At 43.4% G+C, this 27,299-nt stretch overlaps 1 protein-coding gene across 1 annotated transcript in view; it reads left to right on the top strand.

The window, feature by feature from the left end:
* SEZ6L2 (seizure related 6 homolog like 2) overlaps positions 1-27,299 on the top strand; it is a 288,620-nt gene that overhangs the window by 173,767 nt on the left and 87,554 nt on the right. Inside the window, exons 7-8 of the mRNA XM_069652000.1 lie at positions 18,867-19,035; positions 25,592-25,755. Coding sequence (XP_069508101.1) covers positions 18,867-19,035; positions 25,592-25,755 — 333 coding nt within the window. The remainder of the gene's footprint in view (positions 1-18,866; positions 19,036-25,591; positions 25,756-27,299) is intronic.

The raw sequence follows: 27,299 nt of genomic DNA, 5'->3' as shown, positions 1-27,299 counted from the left end.
CTTCATAAGAGCCTGTAAATTCCAGGACCAACTGAGTGTCGTCGGCAAAATTTGCATAGCCGACTCCCATACTGTCCAGAAGATCAAAAAATAGCTTAGAGTAGATATTGTATAATAAAGGAGACACGCTGGAGCCTTGAGGCACTCCGCAATCCGTGGGGGATTCATCCAATTTAAAGTCTCCATAGGTTACCCTGGCCCTCCTAGGACCCAAAAAGGAACTGAGCAAATCAACGGCAGGCTTGGAGCATCTGCCCACTTCCATGAGCCTGTCCGCCAACATCCCGTGATCTACAAGATCGAAGGCGGCGGACAGGTCAAGTAGCAGCAACATAGCCACTTTGCCTTTATCTGCTATCTCAGACAACATAGATTTAATCAGAGACATCTGAAGAACTGTTGGGGCCCTGGGCATAGACATCTCTGGGGCCCCCCTCCACCAAACCAAAGGAATTAAGTGATCAAGAATATCTGTCCCGCGCCCCCGCCACAATCACAACCCATCGTTTGATATGCTACCTCACAGCATTAAAAATAAGGAGGTTTACTCCATTTAAGTCCCCTTACCCTCTTCATTCTTTCTGTAATCAGAATGATAAACAAGTACAATTTGAAGGCCAACATGATCAGTCTACGAAGAGGTTACTTTTGTTCTAGCATAGATACAGGAGACTTTTTATCAATAGAATCCAGGACAGTATCCAGCCTGTACTATTAATGCAGGACTGTATGTAAAAAATACATGTAACCCAGAATAGACAGAGAATTCACATTTGCTGCCTCACAGAACGCAAACATGCTCAAGCATGGATAGTGGAGACCAAGTGGTAGGAAGGAGAAAGCTACACATACCATAGCATGAATAGTGGATGCAGATTAAAAGCTACCAGGAAGGTGTCTGTATCCAGACAGACTGGGATTATAAATAGGACATGGTTTTCAAATAGTGTTGCCATTAGAGATGAAAAGAATAAAGTGACTGTGGTGTGCAATATATCAATGCTCACTTGTATAGTGGAATCAACCCTATAGCCAGTGAAACCATGAGTGAGGCTGTTTTGAAGATCATACCCTGAGAAGGAAATCTCTCTGAAGGGCTGACAATTTTGAAAGGTTTAGGGACTGGCAATTTCGAGAGGCAAGGCAATACAAGATTAAATGAGATGCCCAGCATTACACAAACTGGTTAAGTGGTGAATGTGGGATTTGTGCCAACTCTGCAATTTCTGCATTTAAACACTTCCATTACCAGTTCTTGCCATGAACTAAAATAATCTCATTTTATAAAACTGCCTTGGAAAGTACACCAATCACATTACCAAAAATGACAATTTTTAAAAACAAAATATTATAGATGGGTAGTCTCGATTTATCTCTGGGGAAAAAACAGATGGACCATTGCAGCGACAAAGATTCTGGAATACGCCATGGGAAATCTGAAATCGATAAACAATGAGTCAAAATAAGAGAGAAAATAGAAAGAAAGCCACAACGGTTTTTGCCGTATTCATATTTCTTCACAACCTTTACCTTCATCTTTTGTAAAAGCCTAAATTGGCTAAACACAAATAAAAAAAGTAAAAAAATAGAGGGGTGTAACACAATGATTCTAGCTTCATTCTCTCCATCATCAAGAGAAGTATATGAGTAATAGCATATCAATCAGTGTAATTTAACAGATTTAATCTGGGTTGGTCTTTTGTATTTTAAAGCTTTACATACTTCCAAAACATTGGCTTGTGAAATTGTCATTTATAAACGTGCAGAAAAACCTTTGACTTTTACAAAAATGCAAAGCTTTTTTTGTGTCAAACGAGCAGATTTTAAAATATGCTTGCCCGAGTCCTTCACCATCTGGTCCGCTCCCTTCTGTCTACCACGCCTTCCACTCAAATGGCCTACATAAGAATAAAGATCAAGTAATGGGCTAAACGATGCCACCTTCATGCAAGGAGGCAACCTTCACAGAAGACAGCACATTAATGTACGAGATATTAGATGATTGACCAGGATCACTGTATTGTCTGCTCGCAAAGCCAGGATACAAGCATGAATGCTTTGGTTCCAAATGCGGATACTTATTCATCTCTTGGACTTACAGTTTATGCTCATCGTTGGAGGTGATTGCCTAGGTTTTACAACACCCCATCTGAACAAACCAATTTCTAGACCTTCAGCATAAGGATGACATGTTCGTTTTTGTAGCAACCCCTATCTGGTGCAGGTACATTGCTGATAATAGCACCTGTTGTGCTGCAAGACCAAGTACATATGCAGGCAGGTTTTTTAAACTTCAAACATAGGAAAGGCTCAGCCAGCCTTACAGGAATGTGCTATTCTAATCTTGCATAGGAACACATATCTCTGCAGTGAGTGCTTAACACACTGAGCTAACCTCTGAACCATTGTGGCACTCATTTTACCAATATGCATTTCAAATTTGGCTATTGCACATGATAAACACAATTCCCACAGGAAGGAACAAATGTTACAGGAGTTGTGCCTCAAGGAACACACAATCTATATATACCACAGTGAACACAGAAAGCATTACATGATGAATTGATCGAGCCAGAATATACTTGCCAAAACAGACAGGCAATAGGTTTAGAGCCTCAGCACCATGCAATACAGTATCCTGGTGTGCGCTATTTAAGTGTGGTGAACAAAGGAATCTTACTTCTTTAGATCAGGCAGCCTTGTGGGGCCCCCTCCAAGGTGGGGGCCGTGGGCAAGTGTCCCTTTTGCCCTCCCATAAAAACGTCTCTGGATTTAATGTCTTTGAGTGCAATTTCAGTAAAATGTTTTTTCCGGAATCCGTATTGTCTGCTTCACAGTATACCTTCCTCTTCCATAAATGTATTGAATTGAGAACAGGCAATTATGTCCATAATCTTAAGAAGGAATGGCACATTGGCACACTGGCACATTGGCTGATAGTTTAAGGGGTCCTGTGGATCTAACCCATCTTTTTTCAAAAGAGGGATGATCCAGACCTCCTTAATGCCTTCAGGAACAACCCCTTTAGGCAAAAGAGCGGTTTACAATAGTTGTGATGGGAGAAGCTATGCTCAAGAAAAAAGTTCTTGAACAAAGTTGCAGGAAATATGTCTCCCTTACAGCTGGTAGGCTTCAATGTATCTACTGTGTATAGTACGTCCTCAACCGTGACCTGCCTAAAGGAAAACACTCTGCCCTCATCCATCTCATAAATACAGGAAGCATGGTTCTGAGCAGCAGGTAAAGGACCAGTTGCCTGATCAGTGGGGTTTGGTGTTATAGTCTTTTAATGCTGTCTGACTTTGTATACAAAGGCGTCAAGGATTCTTTGACACCATGCGTCATTTGCCTGGAATGGAATTTCTTGAGCTTTCCCTTTTCGCTCATCTAGGATGTTGAAGAGCTCGCTAGTGCTGCATCTAGCACCCATTATATGCTCCTTCAGGGTATCTTTTTTGGCTGCCAGGATAGCATTCTTGTAATGTTTGGCTGCCTCTTTATAGAGTGCCAGGGTGTTTTTATTGGAGCATTTTCGCCATCTTCTTTTGGCAGCTCGTTTCATATGTCGGGCTGCTAGGACTTCTGTGGAAAACCATTGGCTTGCGCTTCAATTAATATCTTTCCTTCCATAACTAGCTTTGAGTGGCGCTAGCTCATTATAGGCATGGTTTAATATGCCACGTAATTGAGATGTAAAGGACTCAAGTGTGCTGTATTCATCAAATGTTGCCACTAGTGGCAAACATATATGTGTATGAGCCTCATGGGTGACCTTGCTGGTACATTTATGCATAGTTGATTTGGTGCGTATTGACACTTTATCTGGAGTAAGGAGCGAAAAATGTATAAGATGATGATCGGGCCAGCAACAGGTCTTAACCTCTATAAGGGTAATCAGCTGGTTTCTGGTCAGTATCCAGTAGAACGTATTCCCCCCTTTATGAGTGGCTGTATTAACTAGTTGCTTAAAGCCCAAGTTTGCCATGAGATTCAGCATGGAGCAAGCCTCTGGATCAGTAGTCTTATTTGCCCATAGATTAAACTCTATACATGGAGTTAGGGGTTTGATGAAGGAACCCAAGCAAGCCAATAGCTGCTCCTGAAAGTCTGGCAGGGCGATAGGGGGCCGATAGAGAATTAGTAGGCTAAGGGTCGCGGTGGGGTTAAGGTGAAGTTTCACTAGCAAACCCTCGCAAGGTAAAGAACATCAAGGAATCTTTAAAACTAATAGCCGCACAACCTCCCTTCTGTCCATGGCGATCTGTGTGTAATGCTTTCTACCCCACCGGAGTAGCAAGTTGCAGAGAATGCTGGTTAGTGTCACAGAGCCATGTCTCAGTAATGAGGATAATGTCAACATTTGTCGATGAAATATAATCTGCAATCTCCGTAGAATGTCCTGCTAAAGAGCGCGCATTCAACAACATTGTTTTCAGTGACATACAAGCTTGAGGATATTGATTTACTTTTGCGGGACTCAGTGATATGATACTGCTATTTTCCATTATCACACTCATATCAGGCTCATTCCTGCTGATTTCAGTCTGGATAGTTTCTGCTATTAACCTGCCTAAATAAGGAGTTTCTGTGTTGCGCAGAGAAACTGCTGAAGAGTCTCGTACCTCAGCATGCAGTCTGAGTTTACGGTTGATCTGAATGCGCCTAATCAGGTCGCTACGAGACATACTTACTTTCTAAAACAGAGCGCCGAAAGTCTTATAATGTACAGAAAAGCACTACACACCTTGTCAAGAAAAGCATGTAAAGCCTTATAGTCTCCCTTTCACCTCCCTTACACAAACTGACACCAACCGACCCGTTAGCGCCAGGCGCGTTCACACCAGCGTGAAGAATTTATGCTAGAGGAAGTCTGGGAAATGTAGTTGCTGAGTTGCAACTGTTTGTTTGTTTGTTTGTTTGTTTATTTGTTATTGCGCACCAAACCCTTGGGCGTTCGGGCGCAGCAGAGGTCAAGACGACTTAAGCTTAGTTACAGAGTAACTACACTGAATCATATAATATACAAAACAGTTGGAGAATAAGTACTGCCAGGATAGTTACAATGGCGGAAGGAATAGCTGTAGTTGCTTACTCAGCAGTAAGCAGTTCTTATTTATCATATACAGTCAGTCAGTCAAAATTACTTTATCTCGAATAAAGTATATCCATAAAAGCAATAGTAACAGTACATACAAAGCATATGAAATCTTTAAAAACAACGAATAAACTTGCCTAAAAACCAGTGACATGCAACAATCACAGAATAAAAGGTACACATTTCATATCTATTTCCTTAGCAGGGAATCAATATAGAAACATACGCGTACCAATCTATCCATTCAGTCCATACCATTATATTGACACAACCTAACTAGGTTAAATAACAGTCTAGACTAAAAGTGACTAAAGTGCAAGAGTACATAACTATGCTATAACTTATCGCAATACAGCCACATGACAACAATGACAATATAACACTTATTAAAAGTGTTTATTAAAACCTATGCAGATAACCTTTATTCAAAATGCCCATCCTACTACCCTTTAACCACCATAAGAACCAGTGACTAGTCATGCATTAGTGTAGGCTAAAGTTTCAGCCTAAACCCAAGTACCCTATCCTCGAATTGGGGCACCAACCCTTTGTCTATTTTCTCGTATCTTCCAGGCTCTGCGTATGTAAAGAGACAATGCCTAAGCCACTATAGGGTACTCCAAATTCAATAGAAAATAGAATGGCGGATGAAAATTGGCAAATCTATTATTTTTTTATGCGGGCACCAATAATCTTGTTCTCAGGGACACATAGGCAGAGGAAAATAAGAACAAATGTGGCAAATCTTCCACCTCTGTTTGGCACGTAGGTTATGGGGCTCCATTGAGCTTTGGGATTAGTCCAAACCTAGTAGTTTTTTATTGAATAAGTAGCTAGAATCATAAATCGCCGATTTCCATGTTTCTTGGTTTAAAGGGTTTCCCTTGCATCCCTCACCGAAAAATTCGTCCTACTTTTAAAATCTATATTCTCTGTAAAGTTGAGTAGGATTGGGGTGTTAAAATGGGAAATTGCATTGATTCTATTTAACATAGATTATATGTGCATAAGCCATATAGTGTCCTCCACCCTCTTCTTACTAAGTACATTTACCAAGATAGGTTGGGTTAGCAATACATTGGGATTTGACCATATCCTGATCCACAATAAAATGAGTTCCAAAGCTAGTTCATCCTGAATGAAACTTAGTCCTACCTAGCATAGCATAATTAGGGGCTGAACTACGGAGACCTGACAAATTCTTCAGGAAGCGATTTTCTGCCTTCTGTGTGGCTGAATGAATGATTTGAGGATGCCCATACTGCCGCCCCGTATTTTACTGCCCCACGTGTACATGCTGTATACTCTGTGTTTATAATATTAAGGGGTTGTTGTTTATGTTGCTTGATGAAACGAAAAATACCCCCTATGAGCTGTCTCATTTGCAGCACTTGATTTCAGATATGAGCCCCCGCCATGAAGGTTTCTGAGAATCATATTCCCAGGTAGTCAAAATAATCGGCTCATTGAATAGGATTCGCATTACACCACATAGTGGGGATTTTAACCTTCCTCTTCTCTGGCCGGCAAATCATGGCCGCTGATTACTTCGAATTAACCTGTAGATCCTGTCCATTCTTAAATTCAGGGTCTGCAAGGTACTAGGGGTATGGGCAATAAGTACAAAATCAGCGGAATCAACTAGTGCTAGAATCGACATTCCACCTATTTTTGGGACATCAGCAGATAGCAAACCAGGGTGTGCAATGTCCATCAGTTCCGTATCTTACACAAACCTCGTTGCTGTTATATAGAACCCCAAGTATAGCTACAATATTTTCTGGACAATTGCAGGATACTTGTCTCTGAGAATGAAGATTGCCCAAACAATCAGCGCAGGAAGTCTATTAAAGACATGGAGGCTAGCATTATGCTTATTCTTCTTTAATCTGCTTAACAACAGCTTTTCAAATCTTCTCTTTCAATATAAGATATATATATATATATATATATATATATATATATATATATATATATATATATATATATATATATATGTACACATATATATATATATACATATATATATATATATATATATATATATAGATATATATATATCTATATATATATATATGTTGTAAACTGAACAGTTTGTATGATAGACTCGTAATGAACTCGCTGCCTTCTCTATTCTGGAAGCTTCTTTGATTCTCCCTGCTGCTCTGCTAGAAGCTCATTCTCGAGAATTCTTCTGCTCCTCTCCTATGTGAAAAGAGATCAATAGTGTAAGGGAGGGGAATTTGTCACCAATCATTTAACATATCATATCTTTCACGGACCCTCTTCTGAAAGGTTATACATTCGAATTTTCAGAGAGCGGCATAATGCTCGCCTCTGTGTCTTTAATAGAATCAAGACTTCCTGCGCTGATCCCTTGGGCAATCTTCATTCTATTACAATACCGGAGGCGAGCATTATGCTTGTTCAAAGCTTCGTACTACTGCTGATGCAATATTAGAGACTGGCTTGAAATCAAAAAGTTCTGAATACTGAATCGCTGGACCAGTCGGCTGCTTTCATGATCTCCTGCAGTGGAACTCCGGCTGCAAAAGCTCTGGAAGCCATCGCTCCTCTGGCTGAGTGAGCCCCAAACACAGAAATGTCAATCCCTGCCAGTTCCATCACTTCTTTTACCCATCTAGCTATAGTAGCTGGCGCCACTGCCTTATATGATCTCCTGCGCGCAATCAGTAATTGGGTTACACCTGTCGGTCTTAAAACTGCTGTCGCTGCTTCATAAGCTTTTATGCATTGGGCTACGCAAAGCTTGTAGTCATCAGGAAAGTAAGGGTAGGTAATAACCCTGGAGTTAGTCTTAGTATGCTGCGCAATATTAAATGCCACTCCCTCTGGATAAAAGATCTTTCTGTTGATCTCGAGCTCTTTGACATCCGACACTCTTCTGCAAGATACTAGGCATAGCAATGTGGCTAGTTTCCCTGACAGCTGTCTACGTGATAGAAGTTCGTTTCTCGGCCACTGTTCAAATAGCTGAAGAATCCTATGAATATCCCAAACCGATGAGTACTTTGGCTTACTCACTTTCACACCCTTAAGCAGTCTTGCTACGGTGGGGTGCTCTCCCACAGGGACGCCATCCACCAGCTCGTGTCCGGCCGATATGGCTGGCCTGTATACTCCTACTGTCCTGAAGGCTTTCCCTTCAGTGGTCAGTGATGCCAGAAAATGTATGACCTGAACTATAGGAGCTGAAATGGGAGAAATACTCCTCCTCCTGCACCTTAATTCCCAGGCCTGGCAAGCAGAATTATAGCTCCTGATCGTGGACGGAGCCCATGAGACCTTGATAAGATCTGTAGCTTCCTCTGAAAAGGCCGGCAAGCACCATCTAGGCCTGAAATTCTGCAGGCCAGCAGAGTCAGTGTCTGATCCAGAATTAGAGGGTGAGGGGCTCCTGCTGGATCTGAGAGGAGATCCGGCCTGTGAGAAATCCTCCGGGGGAAATCCGTGGAAAGTTTCATCAGAACTGGAAAGCATGCTTGCGATTTCCATTCCGGTGTCACTATCACCAGGTCCGCTTTGTCCCTGCGCACTTTTGCTAGTGCCCTCGCCAGCATCGCGAAGGGGGGAAAGGCATAATGTGTGTGTTCTCCCCAGTAGTGCAGGAACACATCTGTCCCTGCTGCCCCTGGGTCCAGCCTCCAGCTGAGGTATTTTGGCAGCTGCACATTTAGTCTCAATGCAAAGAGATCTGTATGCAAGGGGCCCCATCTCTGTTGTAACCTGTCGAAAGCTGACCTGTGTAGCTTCCAGTCACTCGAGTCTACCAGTTATCGGGAGTTCCAGTCTTCTACTGAATTGTTTGCTCCCGGCAGATATTCTGCCTTGACTGCTATTTCTCTCTGTAGACAGGAATGCCAGAAATCCTTGGCTAGCTCTGCTAACATCTTGGATCTCGTGCCTCCCAGGTTGTTGATATACCTCACTGCGGATATGTTTTCCATCCTTAAAAGGATGCAGCATTTTGCTCTGTCTTTGGTGAAGGCTCTGACTGTGAAGGAACCGGCTAGGAGCTCCAGACAATTGATGTGCAGTGATAGCTCCTCTTGAGACCATTTAACTCCGGTTTCTGTGTGACCGCACCTGGCTCCCCAACCTGATCTGCTGGCATCCGATTCTATGGTCAGCTCTGGCAAATCTCTGAATATTGCTCGGCCGTTCCAGGCTTCCATGTTGGGGAGCCACCAGTGTAACTCGGTCTTGCTGTCCTCGTCTAACTGTCCTCGTCTAACGGCACTAGCCGGTGATATCTCCATCCCTTCTGAAAAAACTTGATCTTGAGCATCTGGAGGGCTCGATAATGTAGAGGACCTGGGAAGATCGCCTGGATGGATGCTCCCAGAAGTCCCACTATCCCGAAGTGATATAACCGGCTTCTTCAGGGCCGTCATCAGATCCCTCTTGAAAGCTTTTATTTTGCTCGCAGGGAGCTCCAAGGTGGCCTTTTTGGTATCTATTGTAAAGCCTAGAAAATCCAACCTTCTGGCTGGCTTCAGCAATGATTTCTTGGAGCTGATGAGAAATCCCAACCCCGATATCAGTGACGCTGCCCATTCTACTTGTCTCAGCAGCCGCTCTTCGTTTTCCGACATAAGTAGGATGTTGTCTAGGTAGATGATCATCCGTATTCCCTGGTCTCGTAGAGCTGTCGATAGGGGTCTCAGCAGTTGGTAAAGGCCCATGGTGCTGAGGCTAGACCGAATGACAGAGTCTTGAACTGCCATAATTCCTCTCTCCACCTGAATTGCAAGAAACGCCGTAATCGGGGTGCAATGGGTATTGTAAGATAGGCGTCTTTTAAATCTAGGCGCGCAAGCCAATCGTTCCTCCGTAGAAGATCTGCTAAGAGATGGATTCCTTCCATCTTGAAATTCCTGTATATCAACCAACTGTTCAGTTCCTTCAAATTGATAACTGGCCGAACTTTGCCTTTGCGGTGGATCAGAAACATGTTGCTGAGGAAACCTGTCACTTGCTGCGGGGCCCTCTCTATTGCTTGTTTGGTCGCCAGCGCCTGAATATCTGAGGCTAATAGTTTTTGCTCTGCCTGCGACGTGTGTATGCGCTTAGGGGGTGCTATCTGGTAAGGGGATTCTACAAACTCTAGGTGGAATCCCTGCGCTGTCTGTAATACCCATGTGTCTGATGAAAGCTTGCACCAATTGTTCGTAAAAAGCGAAGTCCTCCCTCCTACTGGGGGTACGCTATTAAACGCTCTCTCACCTGAGGTGTTGTTATGTTGTCTGTAGTATCCTCTGCCTCGGCGGCCCCTGAAGCCTCTGCTTCTATTGCGAAAGAAGGTGTCCTGCTGGCGTGACTCCCAGTACTGGGCCTTTGGACCTTGAGGCCTTCTATTTGAGTTTTAACGGCCAGTCGATCGACCCCTGTAGCGGCCGGCCCTTGCAAAAACCCGTCCAGGGAATACTTTTCTTATAATGCTTGCGCCTTTTCGAGTGCAGTCTAGGTACCCACAAATTTGTTCATCTCTTTGACGAACATGTCGCCAAAGAGTAGGCCTTGCGCTCCTTCGCCTGCTTCGTATGATGCTAGGTCACCCAATTTATTGTCTATTTTTAGGAGCATAGATCTTCTTCTCTCGACTGAAATTGCACTGTTCGCGTTTCCGAGCAGGCACACTGCACGCTGGGCCCAGCCTGCTAAGATGAAAGGGTCTACTGGCTCACCAGTGTCCTTGGATCTCTCTGCTAAGTCCATGAGCTTAGCGATAGGACCTGTGAGATCCAGGATCTTATCCTGACTGGACCGCCATGCCCGGTCGATTCCTCGCCGGGCGTCTTTGTTGGCTTTGGTAACGAAAGTAAGCATCTTCGGATTGAGTTCCGGTGTGTCTGCTACTTTACCGGCTAGATCTGGTCTGGGGCATTCGGCTTTGAGCCTAAATCTGGACTCTTTTTCTAGCGGTTTTCTTATTCTTTGGGACATATAAGTCGCCACTCTCGGAGACGGGGTCCATTATGTGGACCTAGGGTGCCTAATGGACTCTGGTTCAAACATATCCGATGTGTCTTCATCTTGGGGACTCTCCACTAGGCTGGCTTTGGAATCTTGCTCTTTCACGCTCTCTCTGTCGAGGCTGTAAACAGGGCCGGTCTTACACCAGATTGCACCCCAGGTGGGAAGCATCGTTGGCGCTCTCCCACCTCCGACCTGTGATCTCATGCATGTGTCATGGGCTGAGCAGCGGGAGTGGGGACTATGAGTTAACATAATTAATTGTCAATGCTGGCATCTGCTGAATTTCATGAACCTCAGAAAACGGCAATAAGAGGGTCAAACTCGAACATGCCTAGTTATGTTAGTTTGCGTTTGCTCTTCATTTTTAGTAACAATGACCAGTTTGCTGCTGTGACTCGGGTCAGAAAATCGACAATTTCAGATCTACACTAATGTCATTCGTATGACCTCAAAGATTTAGCCACCCTTAAAAGGCGATGAACTGGTTTTGAACAGTGTTAGTCGAACCTCCAAGAACAAGCACGGGCAACATACCCACCGATAGCTGTACAAGCCTGTCTATCTCAGCATTAAAATACATGCATTTATACAATATGTACTCCATCAAATATTTCACGGGAAGTTAAACATATTTAGGAGGGACACACGTAAACAATATCACTACTCCATGTGAGTGGTTAAGTCAACTTTAAACATATGCAGAGAGTTGACATGCATGTAGAATTCAACATAGCTCCCAATGTAAATGTTGGAGAGGTGGCGTTCTAAAATTATGACATTATAATGTGGACTTTACATTGAAACACACTGCAGTGCATTACCGCGGCAGAGAAATGGCAGTTTGAGTATTGGGGTTTGTTTCGCTCATGCTCGTGAACTCTCAAAATTCTTAAATGTTTCCTTCGTGATCACTCATTTTAGCTCCTGACAGCACCATGAAACAGTAAGATCGCAAAGAAAAATGATGTCTACCATTCCAACATAAAAACAAAAACAATCAAATTCTTATAGGGTGCAAGGCAACCTTTTCTTGGGATTCGTTAAGTTTACTTATTGCAAATTACTAGTTGCGTGCTGCTTGAATAACAGCGGCCTGTGCGCATTGTGCAGTGTATAGACGAATTTCATTTCAAGGGACTTGGAGTACTGCAGGTATCAGGGGCAGCATCTCCAGTGTACCCCAAGCGTAGTGCGCTTTGCCCTCCACCCTCAACCCCCAGTCTTGCAGCCCTGCGCTTTTTCACATTCTCCATTATGGTAAAGAGCATTGTCCCGAGCTTAGGAGAGAAATGGACTATGCAGAAGGAGCTGCCTGCCCGAGGTATGTTTAGCTGCTGGTGTAGCAAATGGCATCAAGAGCCCCACGCTCTGAAACATCTTTTGCGCACTGGTTGGTCACACGACAGAAAGTGTGAGCAGGTGATTCCCCAACACTTGAACCATTCTTTAGAGACCTGGCTTTGATTAATGTGTCATTAGCTAGTCATGGCCATTTCCCGGCGTTTGTGTTAAAGGATATCAGAAGCTGCACTGTGCTGGGTATTTTAAAGGCATGAATTGATACTACAGCATGTCGCCCCCACTGGAAGAAAGAAAGTGAAGCATGCATTCTGCAAGTCTGGGTATTTGCACTATACGGAAGACGGGCCAACTGTCCATGGAGACGGTTTGTACTGTAGTTGCCTAGTCTTTCTACTGTAGTTGCTGAATCGCTTTCCTAAACCAGCTGCTGTGCAGACTTCGCTCAGCTTTTGGTCCAGCGCCTGCATCCATCCTTCACACCATCATTCGCAAGGCACGTTCGTGTAGGTGTTTGTTTATTTCCTTAGACTAGCGTGATTGCTATTCCAAACAAAAGAAGCACAACGACAAAGAAGTGTATAAGACATGTTTAAGCGAACAGTGAAATGTTTGAAACTCTTGCACCAAAATACAGTCAGCAGTGCACACCCAGGAAAGAGGGAACGACAAACAATATGCTCGCGAATGGGAACTAGGGGGGCATAGTAACCGCCAAACCGGCCCAAGCGTGGTACTGGCCCCGAGAGCCTCGCCCTCGAAGTGATTTCGGCCCGGCCAGGGCCGAATGGCCGACGGACAGACCAATCCAACCCCGCTGGAACGTGCAACTTTCTAAGATCTGCTGACGGTGACACTCTGCCCAGGTCTTCCATGAACCGGCCCTTTGATCTCCTGAGGAGAGTCTACCACCAGTGCTTGCTTCCTTTTTCATGACTACTTGAGCCTTGACAAAAGTGTCTAGCTTTGTGGTCTCCAGACGCCGTTCTTGGTTGGCCCAATCATCTCCGAAATACCATTTTAAAATAAATAAAATGCCTATGCAGCAATAGGACTCACCTGCGAGGACAGGAGCAGGAGGGAAGAAGTGTGTTTGCCTCGGCAGGCTGTAGTTACTGCTGGCCGGGGCCGACAACACCAGCCAGCCCCAATCAATCCTCACTTCACTGTCAGTGTTAGTGCGCGCACATAACCTGGAGGAGGGCACGCTGCACATGCGCCCATGGGCCTGGCTGGCGCCAGCGGAGCCCGCGTCACTCCGGGCCGGGCAAGTGAATAAAGCAACACATGTTGCTCATTTATTTGCCAATTGCCCTGCCCTGCCTGAGGACCGAGGCTGCAGCTTGCAGCTGTGGCAGAATACATGTGTAACACGTTAGTTTCCTAACATTATAAAAATGAACGGACACATTCACTTTTATAATGTTAGGAAATTAACATGTTAGACGTGTATTCTAGCACTCCCCTGTCTGAGGGCAGGGACGTCATTTCACCAAAATGCCAGGTGTAGCGGAAGTGACATCACGCGACCTGTGACCCCGGATGACATCACAGAAAGTGGTCATTTGACCACGCCCATATGTGACATCACAGGAAGTGATGGCACACAACCTTTCTCCCCTTGACAAAACAGTACGTGGCATCACATAGCATTGTTCCTCAGTACACTAAGAAAAGTATGATTACGATATCACTGTAATATGATATACATTTCATACAAGAATGGATCACCATATGTAGCATTAATATCAGGGTGTATAGGCCCATACTACCAAATTACAGTGAATGTAAGCAGACATCCAAGGCCAAATGTGGCTGTTGCATGAAATTAAAGGAAGTGTTTCAACAAATTTAACCATTAGAAACTGAGCCAGAACCAAGCAAATCTGCAGTCATCCCCAGGCGGGATATGCAGCACAAAAAAACAAATAGATTGCAGCATTTATCATATGATATGGCATTTAGAACACGCCTATATGTTAATGTTAAAGGATATTTATACCGTGCACTATCACCACCGGAGTGGTCACCTGGCGCCTCTGAAAAAAGGGAGAAGGGGGGGTGAGTTAGTGGGAATAAGTTGGAAAAGTGCAAGAGAGCAGTGATGTGCTGTTGGCAACCTCAGCCCGGTGGGTCCGTTGGTTGGGCTTGGGGTTTTTTTACGGTTGGATGTCGTTGTGTGCTGTTGTGCGAGTCTATGTTTGGTTTGTTTTGTTGTTGCAGTGTAGTGAAGTTTGTACGGATTGTTGTGTTGTAGGCTTTTGGCTTGTGGTTGTGTTTGGTTAGGGTTTCAGAGGTGTATGCAGAGGGGTGAATTGTTAGTGGATTGGTTAATTGGTTAATTGCCATTGCTTTCTGGAAGCAAGGCGCTAAACCTCCGTATTCTCTCCAGGTGGGCCACACGGGCATCCCCGTGTCTCCGTCCAGATCTTTGGCCGTCCGACACTCATAGTCCCTTTCACCCATGGCATCCACTCACATTCATAGCAGTGTTGGAAGTTTTGTGAAGCATTTTCCTTTGTAAGACAGTTCTCACATAATTAAGTGTGGCAAGGAACGCAGAGCGACAGATACCCTCATTCATTTCCTCCCTTCGGCTCCAGGCCACATGGAGACTGAGCCAACATAATGAACCAAGGCCTCCACTAGCCCACATTCCTCACTAGCAATTGTGTGGGGTCCATGGTGGCTGCACAAATATGTGTTGTGTTCCCATATAAGAACATAATCATGTTGGCTTTAATGGCAGTAATCATACTATAGTAAAACATGGCCAAGCTGGCTCTGCCAGTATGCCAGTAGCCCCACATAACATCCTGCCTGATTTACTTTCTGAGCCACAAATCAATGTCCAAGGGAGCTTTAGAGTTCTTGGCAGAAATGTGTAGTACAAAATAATCCAAAATGGGAAAGGGGGAACAAATGTAGTAATTAATGGACAATTGGTGGAGAATGTAAGATGGTGTGGCTGGTTAGAAGTGGTGGGTTAATAAGAGGTAATGATAATGATATGTTAGTATATAACGCTTATGCCTAAGCGCTTTATAAAGAACAAATATACATACAATACCACCCAACCTAAGTTGGTACTCATTTATTGAACTCAGAAGGATGAAAGACTGACTTGTCCTTGCGTGGATTTGAACCCGCAACTTGCAGATCACACACATTGTAACAGCGAGCACTGACTCAACCCACTGATCTATCTTATACATGTTGCAGAGCTAATGGTTGGCTTAGCCCAGATATAGAACCACCCTCTGTTGTTTTTAGTTTACCAATCAATGACTGATCTGCACCTTCCTATCCCTCTCACTGAAGTCATCAGGGCGGCTCGTGAAAGGCATGCTGCGGCTTCCAGACCAAATGAAGATGGCCCCAGCCAGCTGACTGACAGAAAGCCCGTCCTGCAGCGTCCTGCTCGCTACGCTGCATCACAGCAGATGCCAGAGTGATAGCTGCGAAATTAATGTTGGACATATGCGGTAATGTGTCCTGGCCAAATAAAGACTCCAGCCTAGCAATGCAGACAAAGCAAATGTGCATCATGAGAAGTGAAATTTTGCAAGGTATGAACACTATGGCAATAATTGCCCTATTGCAAAAAACATACTTTCAATGTATGTTTGCACCAGGGCAAAATTTGCCCTAGTGCTAATACCATTCCGTATTAGCACTAAGGCAAACTTTGCCCTGGTGCAAAACATGCATTGAAATAATGGGTTTGTGCCCAAGGGCAAAGGTTGCTCTACTGTTAGTACCCTGCTAATTTGCATTTGCACTTGTGCAACATTTCTGCAATCTGGCTACAATTCTGTAGTTGATTATAGTTTCTATAGTCTGCTATCTATCCCTTTACTAAGCATTCTGAATACATAAACCCACACACAGCAGGAGGTCTCACACAACTATCACACACTGATTGATGGCTGCCATAGTCTTGCCACATACATAATCTGAGATATTAAGTAATTTGAATGCTAATGCTGCAATGCAATCAATATTGCAAATATGTGAAATCACAACTGAGAATTAGATTGTGTTTTAAAAATGGGAGACGTTTTAAATGGCATTGTGTCAGTATGCCTCTGTATAAATACATGCAGCCGAAAACGCAGTTCACTGAAGACTGCACTGCAAATTGCATTTGATTCGCAACCGAAGCCCTGGCAGTAGTAATAGTGCTGTTCCAGTTTAACTCGCATTGGGACATGTAATAGGCTTCTGCTGGCAGTGTGCAACCCCACCCAGCACCGACACCCCCACGAGCCCAGATACCACTGTACTTTTTGGGAGGTGTAACCCACCCCCATCTACCATGACAGCTTCTCAGACACTAGGCCCTCAACCACCCTCGCCCTACTCATGGGAGCCAACCTTTGATTTCCGCTACAGGGGAAGAACCGAATAGTGATTTTCAGTATGTGGCAAAAATTCCTACACTGAGCGGTGAGCAAGCCTTACCCAGCTCTATGTCAAAACAACACATTTTACAACAAGAATTGTTAAAAAGCCATAGGCTTAACAGGCAGGTCTAAACATCTAAGATCTCAGCAACAGTCACCTAACCTGCTGAGCTGTCTTTGGAGCATTCTGCTTTAGGGTTCCCTGCTTACAAACATTTTTGGCTCACACATATTCAGCTGGCTTTGGTTCTTGCTGCATATCAGCAGATGTAAATAGTGGGTGCTATAGAAAGTGTATACCTAAATGCGAGTCACCATGTAATCAGGACCTGTGTGTAAACATACCACATGTGTAAGGCCCCCCAATCAATTAGTGTTTGCCTCTTGCTGAGAAAGTGGCTATTGTGAGCTCTGATTTCAGTCAGTTTATGGAGGATCGAGATTACCTCGGTTTCACTGGAGAAAGCAGAAAAGAGAAACCAACACCCACCAACACTTTCTCTAATCTGTTTTTGGGGTGAAAGATACAAGAATATAAAAATGTCAGGAATGAGACCTACAAAAATGACCTTCTTCGAGATGCCTGCAAGTGTCAGTCACCTCTTGTTCTTTCGAACGATGTACTGAAAAGCAGCTCGTTTGGCTGTCAAGCTACACAACACTTGAAGAAAAAATAAGACCCAAGTTTCTGGAGTAAGATACATTTTGTAAAACGTGATTAAAACGACAGCTGCAACAAATGCACTTATTAATGTGTGCGATAGATGGACTTGGTCGTACATTAACAGCCACCTCACCACAGCTGAACTGCACATTAATACTACCATCATGCAACAAGAAGGCCTTCAAGTGCATAAATGCATTCAGCAATGAACCACTACATACCGTATACGTTTAGTCCTTGACTCCTGGCTTTTGTCCAGAGGCACCATAATGCCAGGTGCCATGGGATGTCCTTGTGCCTGAGGGTGGGTGTCGGGTGAGGCTGTACTGTTAATGCTATGCACTAGTACGAGTAGCTGAGTGAGTGAGTCCAAGGCAGGCGAGGCGGCCCCTCTCTGAGTTGCTGCCCTCCTCTCCCCATGTGCTTTCAGGGGCTCTGTCACTTTTCGTGGTTGCTATGCAGCCATAAAAAGTTACAGAACTCTTGAAATCAGATGCAGCGGCGCCTGCCGCAGCGTTGCAAGCCTGGCAGCAGGATCCCCAATATTGATTTAAAAAAAAACAGACATAAAAACAGAAGATCCGAGCTTCCGTTTTCGTTCGTTTTTTTCTTCAGTATAGTTGGGGTTGCAAAGCCAAAGCCAGGGGTTGCAAGCGAGCCACCCGACCTCTGGCGACCCCTAAATAACGTCCATGTCTGAGGGCCAAGGCCATACATGCCAACATTTTGCCACAGCAGGGAGGGAGATTGTGTGTCGGAAATCGGGAGAAGGGAATGTTCCCATTGGATTGAATTGAGGTTACAAATATTTTAGGAGGGAGAAAGTAAAAATGTGCAACATTTTGGATGAAAAAATCGCGAGTGTCCCGCCCAAATCGTGAGGGTTGGCAAGATTTTTAAGACATTCCATCCAAATCACCAGAGGTTAACATTGAGATTTCTGACGTACATTATATTTAGGCATTTTTTTCGTTGAAACATTCCTACCTTTCTAAATTGAACTTGGCAGTTTTCAGAGCCTCATTTATTTGCCTAGTCTTGGTTGTTATACTAGTTGATTTCATGTAGATTTTTTAAAATAACCGTTAATTTAATCTTAAAACAAATAATCATTTTAGAGTTCTTTTTTATTCGAAGAAAGAGCGTTTGTACTTCCTTGGCCATTCCTGTGTAATAATTCCCATGGTTAACTGTTCCTCCTTTCAGAAAGAACAAGTTATTTGACAGAAAGCCTGCTCCCCCCACCCCACAGCTGCTCATACTCATTACCTAACCATGGGGCACTATGCCACACCCGGTTCTGACCATTGCATAGAGCACCAGTGTGGGGCATTGAACAGGGAGACAAGCGATTAAAGGTATGAATCAACTTAGCAAGCCTTGACCTTTCTTCCATTGACAGCATCTTGTGGCGGGACGATCCGGAATGCCACGCTAGGACGTCTCGTTTCCCCGGACCTCACCAGTAACCACGGCAACAACTTGACCTGCCATTGGCTGATCGAGGCAACAGAAAACCAGAGGCTGCACCTTCACTTCGAGAGAGTCTCGCTGGACGAGGACAATGACAGGTGACAAAGAAAGCACTCTTCATCCAGGGCATCCAGGGTCCGGTTCCTCCATTCTTTACAACCCCTGTGTCCGCATTCCACAATGTGAAGTGCCTACAATTTCTAGGCATCATATTGTCCAGAATCATTCAGTGCTCAACGTCTCAAGTGCTCCTCTCTGTCAAGCATTCCCCCCTTACCCAGCCCACACTGTTGCCCCGCTTGACTGTTTTCATGGTACCCCATTTTCCAGCGTGTTTCCATTGTGCGATGCACCATTGTTAAGCATGCCTATTGTTTACTGCACCCCATCGTATAGTGTACCCCATTGCCCCTCGCTCCCAGTTACACACTGCCTCCCTAGACCCACCTTGGACTGTTCTCCAGTTGACGAGGTTGGCTCGCTCACCACTTGTCCAGCATAGTCCAGGGTGCCCAGGGTTCACAGAGTGCCCACGCGCAGATACCCTTCAGGAGCCGGTATCTGCAATTCAGGCAACTTACAAATTGTGCATGTGGTGCAATACAATTATGCTGAGGGGAGCACCGCGTTCTGATTACTGATCTGTGCTGAGAGCTCTATGGAGGGTGTGCTAATTTTAGAAGCGGAAACATTGCGATTTCACTGCACAAAATACCTAGACACAAGAAGGAGGAAGCAAAGTTGCAGACTTGCAATGGAAATCAGAGGCCCCCCTCAATTACATGAACAAAAGTGCACGTTTGATTGGGCGAAAAATATGAGACGGTGGAAAATTTGGCACAATCACGGCAGCATGTTGCAATTTAAGGCCTCCAGAAGCACTAAAGCATGCAAAGGTTTTAGGACAATGGGTTCATATCGGAGCCTTAGCCAGGCATAGGGACCAAACATAATTAAATTAGGTGCTATCCTTCTATGTGGGTATAATGCCTAAATAGATGGAGGATGTACCACGCAGCCCACTTTTGGCAATGCTTGCATTCTTACTTGCGCCAATCAAGCATCATCATATTGTATTGTTATGTTAATGGAATTTACAATGTGCACCAGTGCCATTTGCATGGTATCCATGTGGTCATTACATTGTAATGCTTTGTATTGTATTTTTCGGTGAGCGCGCACCCCGCCCTTAGAGATTGAGACAGGAGAGAAAACCCATGTGTTCCTTTTCCCCTCCCTGATGATAAAATTCATTAGCACTTTAGTGGCATGCCTTATGAGTCTTAAAGTAGAGCAGCGCCTATGGACAATGGTATTAGGAGTTCAGGGGAGACACTTTGATGTGGACTCTGTCACCAGTAAGGACGGAGTGTTTAAATCAGCTGTTTGATGGAAAAGTTGGGGGGGGGATAGGGATTGTGCCCGGGAGAGTGGGAGCGGAGCAGGATTGGCAAAATGTGCATGTGGCTGTCTTGGTAGAGTATAGGATCTGTGCCTTAATGCTTAAAATATCAACAATTCAATTCTCATGGCTACATAAGTATTATGCGGGTTCTGTAGACTTATTAGTGAAGTGCAATGATAGTTTATATGCAAGTGCTTATGTTTCAGGCTGCTAGGCATTTTAATGCTGTTTCTGGTGTCTTGGGCTTTCCCCATTATGAGTCAAGTCTTCTGTGCATCTTTGTACTTTGTGAAGCCATTGATTTTGCAGGAGAACTCGTCACAGTGTTCTTGGTTTTTCGAACTTGGGACACTGTAAGAGGAAGTGGAGTTCGTTGTCTGCAAGGCAAACGTCACATTTCTGATAGATCCGGCCTTGCACTGTGTTGTCCAGGTCTGTTTGTGCCAGCCTATTTCTAATTCTACTCTGTGATGACTGATAACGGCACTATCTAATTAGCTGCCAGGGCTTCAAGTTCTTCACAGCATTCAGGCAGCCGATTGGGAGTTTGCTCCTGTCTAGCAGTCAGTATATTTCCTTTTAATGTGTACATGTGTCTGAATTTCCAAGTGGCTTGTACATCTTTGCATTGCCCCTACCATGAGCAGGTGGAGCTGGGTTGTTTCCAAGTCATTTTGCTTCTTTGGGAGGTCTGGGTCTTTTGTATAAGGAGGTTTTCTTTCGTGCTTGATAGGCTTGTTGCATCTTTCTGCTGGGTTTGAATATCCCATTTGGTGCAGTCATTGGTGTATATCAGGCAGTAGATGTTACTTTTATATTAGAGAGAGGGACAGGGGACTGTGCCTGTTCTATTTGTCTACATTTAGTAAGAGAAGGATATTTCCCCCATGTTAGTAGGACATGTGAAGTTTGTGCCACAATGTTCTATCTAGAAATGTCAGGAACTCCCATCCCTCTGTATCTCATATTTCTTAGCAATATTCTATAGGTATCTTGGCTCTTTTACCTCCCCAAATAAATGAGAAGATTTTATTTTGCAAAGTATGAATGGCCGTTTCTGGGATTTTGATTGGTACGGCTAAGCAAAAGTAAAGAAGTTTAGGTATTAAATACATCTTGACACCTGCAGTCTTGCCAATCCAGGAAATGTCTTACTTTCACCACCTATCAATGTTCTCAATGAAATCTTTAATTAATGGCTAGAAGTTAATACGTTATAGGGTTATGATGACCTTTTCCTCCAATTTCATTGGACAAATCGTTGTCAGCATTGGTTTTATAACCAGCGGCATGGTGATCTTTAGCCTCTTAGATTTAGGATAATTGATGGTAAAACCCCAAAGTCAGTTTATAACTTTGGAGTTCATACATCAAAGTTGTGAGTAACGTAGGCACATCTCTCAAAGTTAACATTAGGTCATCAGTATAGACAGATACTTTGCACTCTACCCCACTTGTATTATCCCTTTAATCATTGCATTTCACCTAATCCTTGCTGCCAGTGGTTCGATGGATAGTGCAAAGATCAGAGGTGACAGATGGAAATCTGTCCGGTCCCTGTCAAAATGAGTATCTTCTGGGAGAGTTTCACATTAATATTGATTATGGTCGTTAGATTATAGCAGGTTGTCGAAGTGTACTATTTTATTGTTCCACGATTTAATTATCATTATACTAGTGGAAAAGTCCATGTCCACAGGCTAATGTGCGTAAAGGAAGACATTTTCCGAGGGTAAATAGACTATGTGGTGTATTTTAACGTAATTAATGTTAATAGAAAAAGAAATTGAAAAGGATATTGTTCCTTTTACTTGGAGTAGTAACCTCAAACAAAATCTCAAAGAATTTCTTGAAAGCTCAACATACTACGTACAGCCAATTGTTGTATCTGTTCCTCATTGTCTTGGATTCCACTTATGGGTTTCGGACTTGAAGTAGACATGAGATCATAAAATTAAAAGTAAATTGAAGTCAAATCAAGTTTAAAATGTACATGAAGAATATTATTGATGTAATAATACATACCAAGACATATTACAATTAATAATTACATAATACATAAGTATATTACAACAAAAAGTAATTTCTTTTGTTAGAGAAATAGTGCTTAATGAAACAAAGTTCTGTTAATATATTTTACATTTTTCATATATATTTTCTTAGTGTATGCAATTTGAAGTATGATGTTAAAGTGGCATCCATGTCTTGGGCCTTTTCTGCAGCTAATTGTATGTTATCATAGTTGAAATAAACAATTTGTTTGCCTGGAAGATTAAACTGAATTCTTATTGTTCTATGCATAAGGCAACAGCTCCCTTTAGTGGTGATAACAGGTGAAGTGGGCAGGGCGGCTTCAGGCAGGTTTCACTATGTAAACCAAAACACAATCAAAAAATAAAAACAACTATGGTGGTTTGAAATATAATAATTAGCAAGGATCAAACCTCTAAATGTAGGGCGAAAATTGATAGCCTATAGGAGTAGTTTGATGAAGTTCCAGTTGATCTTGTCAAAGAATTTATGAGCATCCAGTGATAGTATTCCTACCTTCTTGTTTTCTTTTTTCCCAAACTTAATGAAATTTCGGGTTCTTCTAATATTACTGTGTGTATTCCTATCAGTGATAAAACCGGTCTGATCAGAATCGATAAAGTTGGTAGAACTCTAGTTAATCGGTTAGCTAGTAATTTAAAATAAATCTTTGTATCAATATTCATAATTGTAATGGTCCTGTAGGACTCAAAATAAGTGGGGTCTTTATTAGGTTTTAGGGTTTAAGTAGTAACAGATCCTTCCATGGATGGGGTTATTGTGCCAGTAGCGAGAAATGAATTTAACATATCAGTCAATGGAGGAACAGTTGCGATTGATTCTAAGAGTATGAATTATCTATTTGATTTCTTTCTCTTTGCGTAATAACTTTGTTTTGAGCAGAGCCGGGAAGTCCTTTCAGCTATGTGACCCTCATGTTTAGCTCTGGCTAATTTCAAGCTTCTCCATGTCTTCTATGACCCCTTTCGTTTATGTTCATCCTCCCGATTTATACCTCTTTTTTCAATTGCTTCTTAAGTAAGGTACAGGCTTTTGTATATGCTGTCATGCGATTTATAATTACTCCACAAATTACTGCCTTCATGGACTCTCAAAATAGACCCGGTTTTCCTGAAAATAGCTGTGTATTGTTGTTCCAATATGTTGACCTATATCTAAGTCATTCAAAATTGGTATTCATATAGACTTCAGGACAGTTTGTTTAGTGGAGACGAGCATAACACAGCTAAAGTCATTATCACTACAGCATGGTCAGAGAGTACTAGGATCGCAATATGTATTTCGGGTACATATGATATCAAGGCAGTGAATACTAACAAGAGATCTATTCTCGAGAAACTTCGGTGCACAATAGAGAAATTGATAATCTCTCATGTTGTCATTCAGAACTCTCCAATACCTATTATTCCTAGTTCCCTTAGTAGCCTAATGGATGTGGTCAAGTTTCTGTAGTCAGCCTTAGTAGGTGATAAGGTTTTGTCTGTGTCTGGACTAGGAACTAGTTAAAATCTCCCTATAATCAGGTGATCCTCCACACAAGTGGCTATATGTGGAATGATTCTAGTCAGGAACTGATCCTGTTTGTCGTTAGGTGTATAAATAGAAACCATCTAAAGAGATGGAGCATAATGCACTCTTAAACACATCTGTACCTCCCTTCAGGGTCACACAGGATACTTATCTTTACAAATGGAATGTCTTTAGCCAAATTAATCGCTACCCTTCTTTTCTTTCCACTTCCTGAGTAGAAGAATTGTAGAGGGAGACGATTATGGAATAACCTTTGTTCTGTCTTCTTGATTTCAGTGGGTTTCCTGCAAAAAGGCAGGAATGTGTTGCAGGTCTGCTTTCATCGCAAGCTAGGGTATTTGCCCAAGGGAGTTCTCCCTGTGGACCATTTCTGTTGTGATTTTTGCTCTCTTAGGTTTTTCCCCTTAGCATCATAGCAATATTGGGATTCTTTGCAGATTTTTATGTTTTTTGCCATGATGTTGTGCATGTATTTGAATCTGTAAATTATTGCAGTTATTTAAATCAGGCTCCTGCTAAGCGGAAAGTGGCTGAACTCCAGAAGCAAGCCTCTTAGAATGCATTAGGATGCACCTCTCACTCGAGTAAATAATCAGCAATGCATCATTGAAATAAAAAGGATAGATATTCCTTTCAAGCTTCAGCTTTACTTAGATACCTGGGGCTCTAGCGATCTATATTTCCGTATCGCAGGCTGGATGTAGTTGTCAGTGGCAGAGTATCTTACTTGGGCCCATCTCCTTGCTGCCATAGAGATCTGCTCAGCCATTCACCTCCCCCAATCATGTAGGCCATTATCAGTGATTTAGCTGGTTCTCGAGAGACAGCAGGGCTGAGGCTGCTCACAAGTTCCATGTCGCAGGGCCGGCGATCAGGCAAGGAGGAGGAGCCCCTGCTGACGATGAGGCCACCGGAGCAGGGTGGTGTGAATTCCCAGGTGTCAGGATCTCCATCCTCCATTTTGACACACCAGCAAAGGGTCTGCTAAGGAGTGACGACCAAGACTCCCCTAGATTGCGGTGAGACAGGCCCCGATTGTATGCATTCTCAGTCACGGTTCTCCTAAGTTCAGAGGATAGGTCACTAGGTGTAGGGGAGCAAATGCTCCATCCAGACTTTGATACCCACTTGGTAAGTACAGACCCTGACCGCCTCTGGGCGCCCAGCATCCATTCAGGTAGACATAAGCTGTTCCAGTGTTAAGGGTCTCAGTGTAGGGACTTGCTATTTCCAGAGAGATACAGAAGGTTTCAAGAAGCCATCATACTCAATGGCTCACCTAGCCACACCTCCAATGTTCCTACTTTCACTGCTCTTTAGGCCATTCTCCCCTTCTCCCACTTACACTTTATGTTTAACCCTAAACTCTTTCTTTCTCTTCTCTTCCTTGTTGTGGGTTTCTTTTCTTCTTTCTCTTTCCTTTTTCGGATTCTTCCCACATCCCTTTCCTACCCTGCTTCTCCAGCTTCACCTTCTTCACTTGCCCTTCCACCGCAACCTTTGTCTCTTCCTCTCATAACTCTGCCTCACCTGTTTATTTCTTTTAGCATTTCTTTTGCTCTTTTCTGTTTTTGTGCCTCGCCTCATTGTCACACTCCTCACTTCCATGATCCTGTATTTCCAGAAGTCATTTTAACTACATTCTCTCTTCTCCTTGCCCTCTTCAGGTTGGTGATCCGCAGTGGGGGTAGTCAGCTCTCCCCTCTGATCTATGACTCTGACATTGATGACATTCCAGAGCGTGGACTCCTGAGTGATGCCCAGTCGCTTTATGTGGAACTTATTTCTGAAAACCCAGCTGTACCACTGCTCCTAAGCCTTCGTTATGAAGGTGGGTGTGGCTTCAACTCTTTCTCCTCTTGCCTTCCTACACACAGATAGTTGTAGATAATGATAACTCTACTTTGGCCTTTAACATACGTGTGTACTTTTAATAAGTCCCTTGTCTCTCGTGCTAGAATTGTGCCCTGAAAATGATTGGAATTATTTGTTTGTCTCTGCTATTTTTTGTTCTCCAACCATTCACAATTACTCTCTCTACCTCTATTTTGCATCAATTTGTACAGCATAAGCTAATTGTTACAGTTAAAAAGAATCCATATAAGGACATTGCAAGCTTATTTGTAATTTATCACGTGTGTGCATGGAAAGGGGTTTCCTCTGATACCATTTTGCTGAGGATACCTCTTCATTCTTACTTTTCTTTGTTTATTGCTGCTGGTCCCTTCCCAAAATCAATGTCAGTCTATTTTCCTGTTCACACTTTCTTTTTCAGCAGAGTTGAAACACTGTTTTTCCTCCATTCTGGAATTTCATTCCCCTCTCCATTGAAAGCTGCTCCTATATTATGCATTCAATAGAAAGGAATATTTGATATGACTTGCTTCACGTGAGAGCGAAAGTTCAAAACTGTACCTATGGCAAGAGGTCCTGTACTTGTTTACTTTTTCCTTGCTGTTTTTCTGATCTTTATCCTAGAAAAGCCCACATCCATGGTTTATCCAGGGCATCACTCTGTGATGTATCCTCTGTGCCGTCCTTGGCCTTCCTGTGTTGGATTGTTTCAAAGTCACTCTGTCCCCTATGAGTCTCCTCATACTGTTAGCTAAGTGGGTGCATTTGGTTGGTGTCAGAGATATCGCCAACCGGAATAGTGGGATTCAGTTTGCTTTATCCTGACAATGCTATAGAGGGCACTCATGTTTAAAATCCAGATTGAGCTCACCAACTCAACAACACTGTTTGAGTTGTAAAACAGATGAAGAAATACACCCATGACTTCTACCTGCCTCAGAAGGTAGAGAAGGCAGGAAAGCATTATTGACGTGCAGCATTTCTGAGCATAATCTGCAGCTGTGGGTGCGCCTGTGAAAACTTGGATGTGACAACTACCAGTGAATGGGTGGCCACTTAACGTTTGGTTTGAAAGGATGCACGCTCCTGATTGGAAGTTGTGTATGCACTCATCTCTCAGTGTTCCTAGTTAACCTAGGAATCTTCACCCTTACTTTGTCTAACCCTGGGACAAGTGCTGAAGCACGCAAAGATGACACCAAACCAAAGAAGATGGTGAGAAAGCCCCGCTGCTCCATCTTGCCACAGCTGTACTGATAGACTCAAATATCTTCCTGCCCCGAGGAAGTCTTGATGTTCATCCCGGCGCAGATCAGTGACAAAGAGGTGGCAGCACAGGAAAATGGATAGAGCCCAATGGGTAATGCTACAGAACTGAAGAACTCTGCAAGTATCGTTGGTACTTCGAGGAGTACATTTATTTACCTGCACTGTGATGTCGGGGTACAGACTTCATCTTTAGGCATCTGCTGCATTCATCACATTAACCAGAGGCCCTTTTGTCATTCTGCTTGCCTGAAG

This window comes from Ambystoma mexicanum, chromosome 3p, assembly GCF_040938575.1.
Source record: "Ambystoma mexicanum isolate Mex_15411 chromosome 3p, UKY_AmexF1_1, whole genome shotgun sequence".
NCBI lineage: Eukaryota > Metazoa > Chordata > Amphibia > Caudata > Ambystomatidae > Ambystoma > Ambystoma mexicanum.
This window is presented reverse-complemented; position numbering and strand designations above follow the sequence as displayed.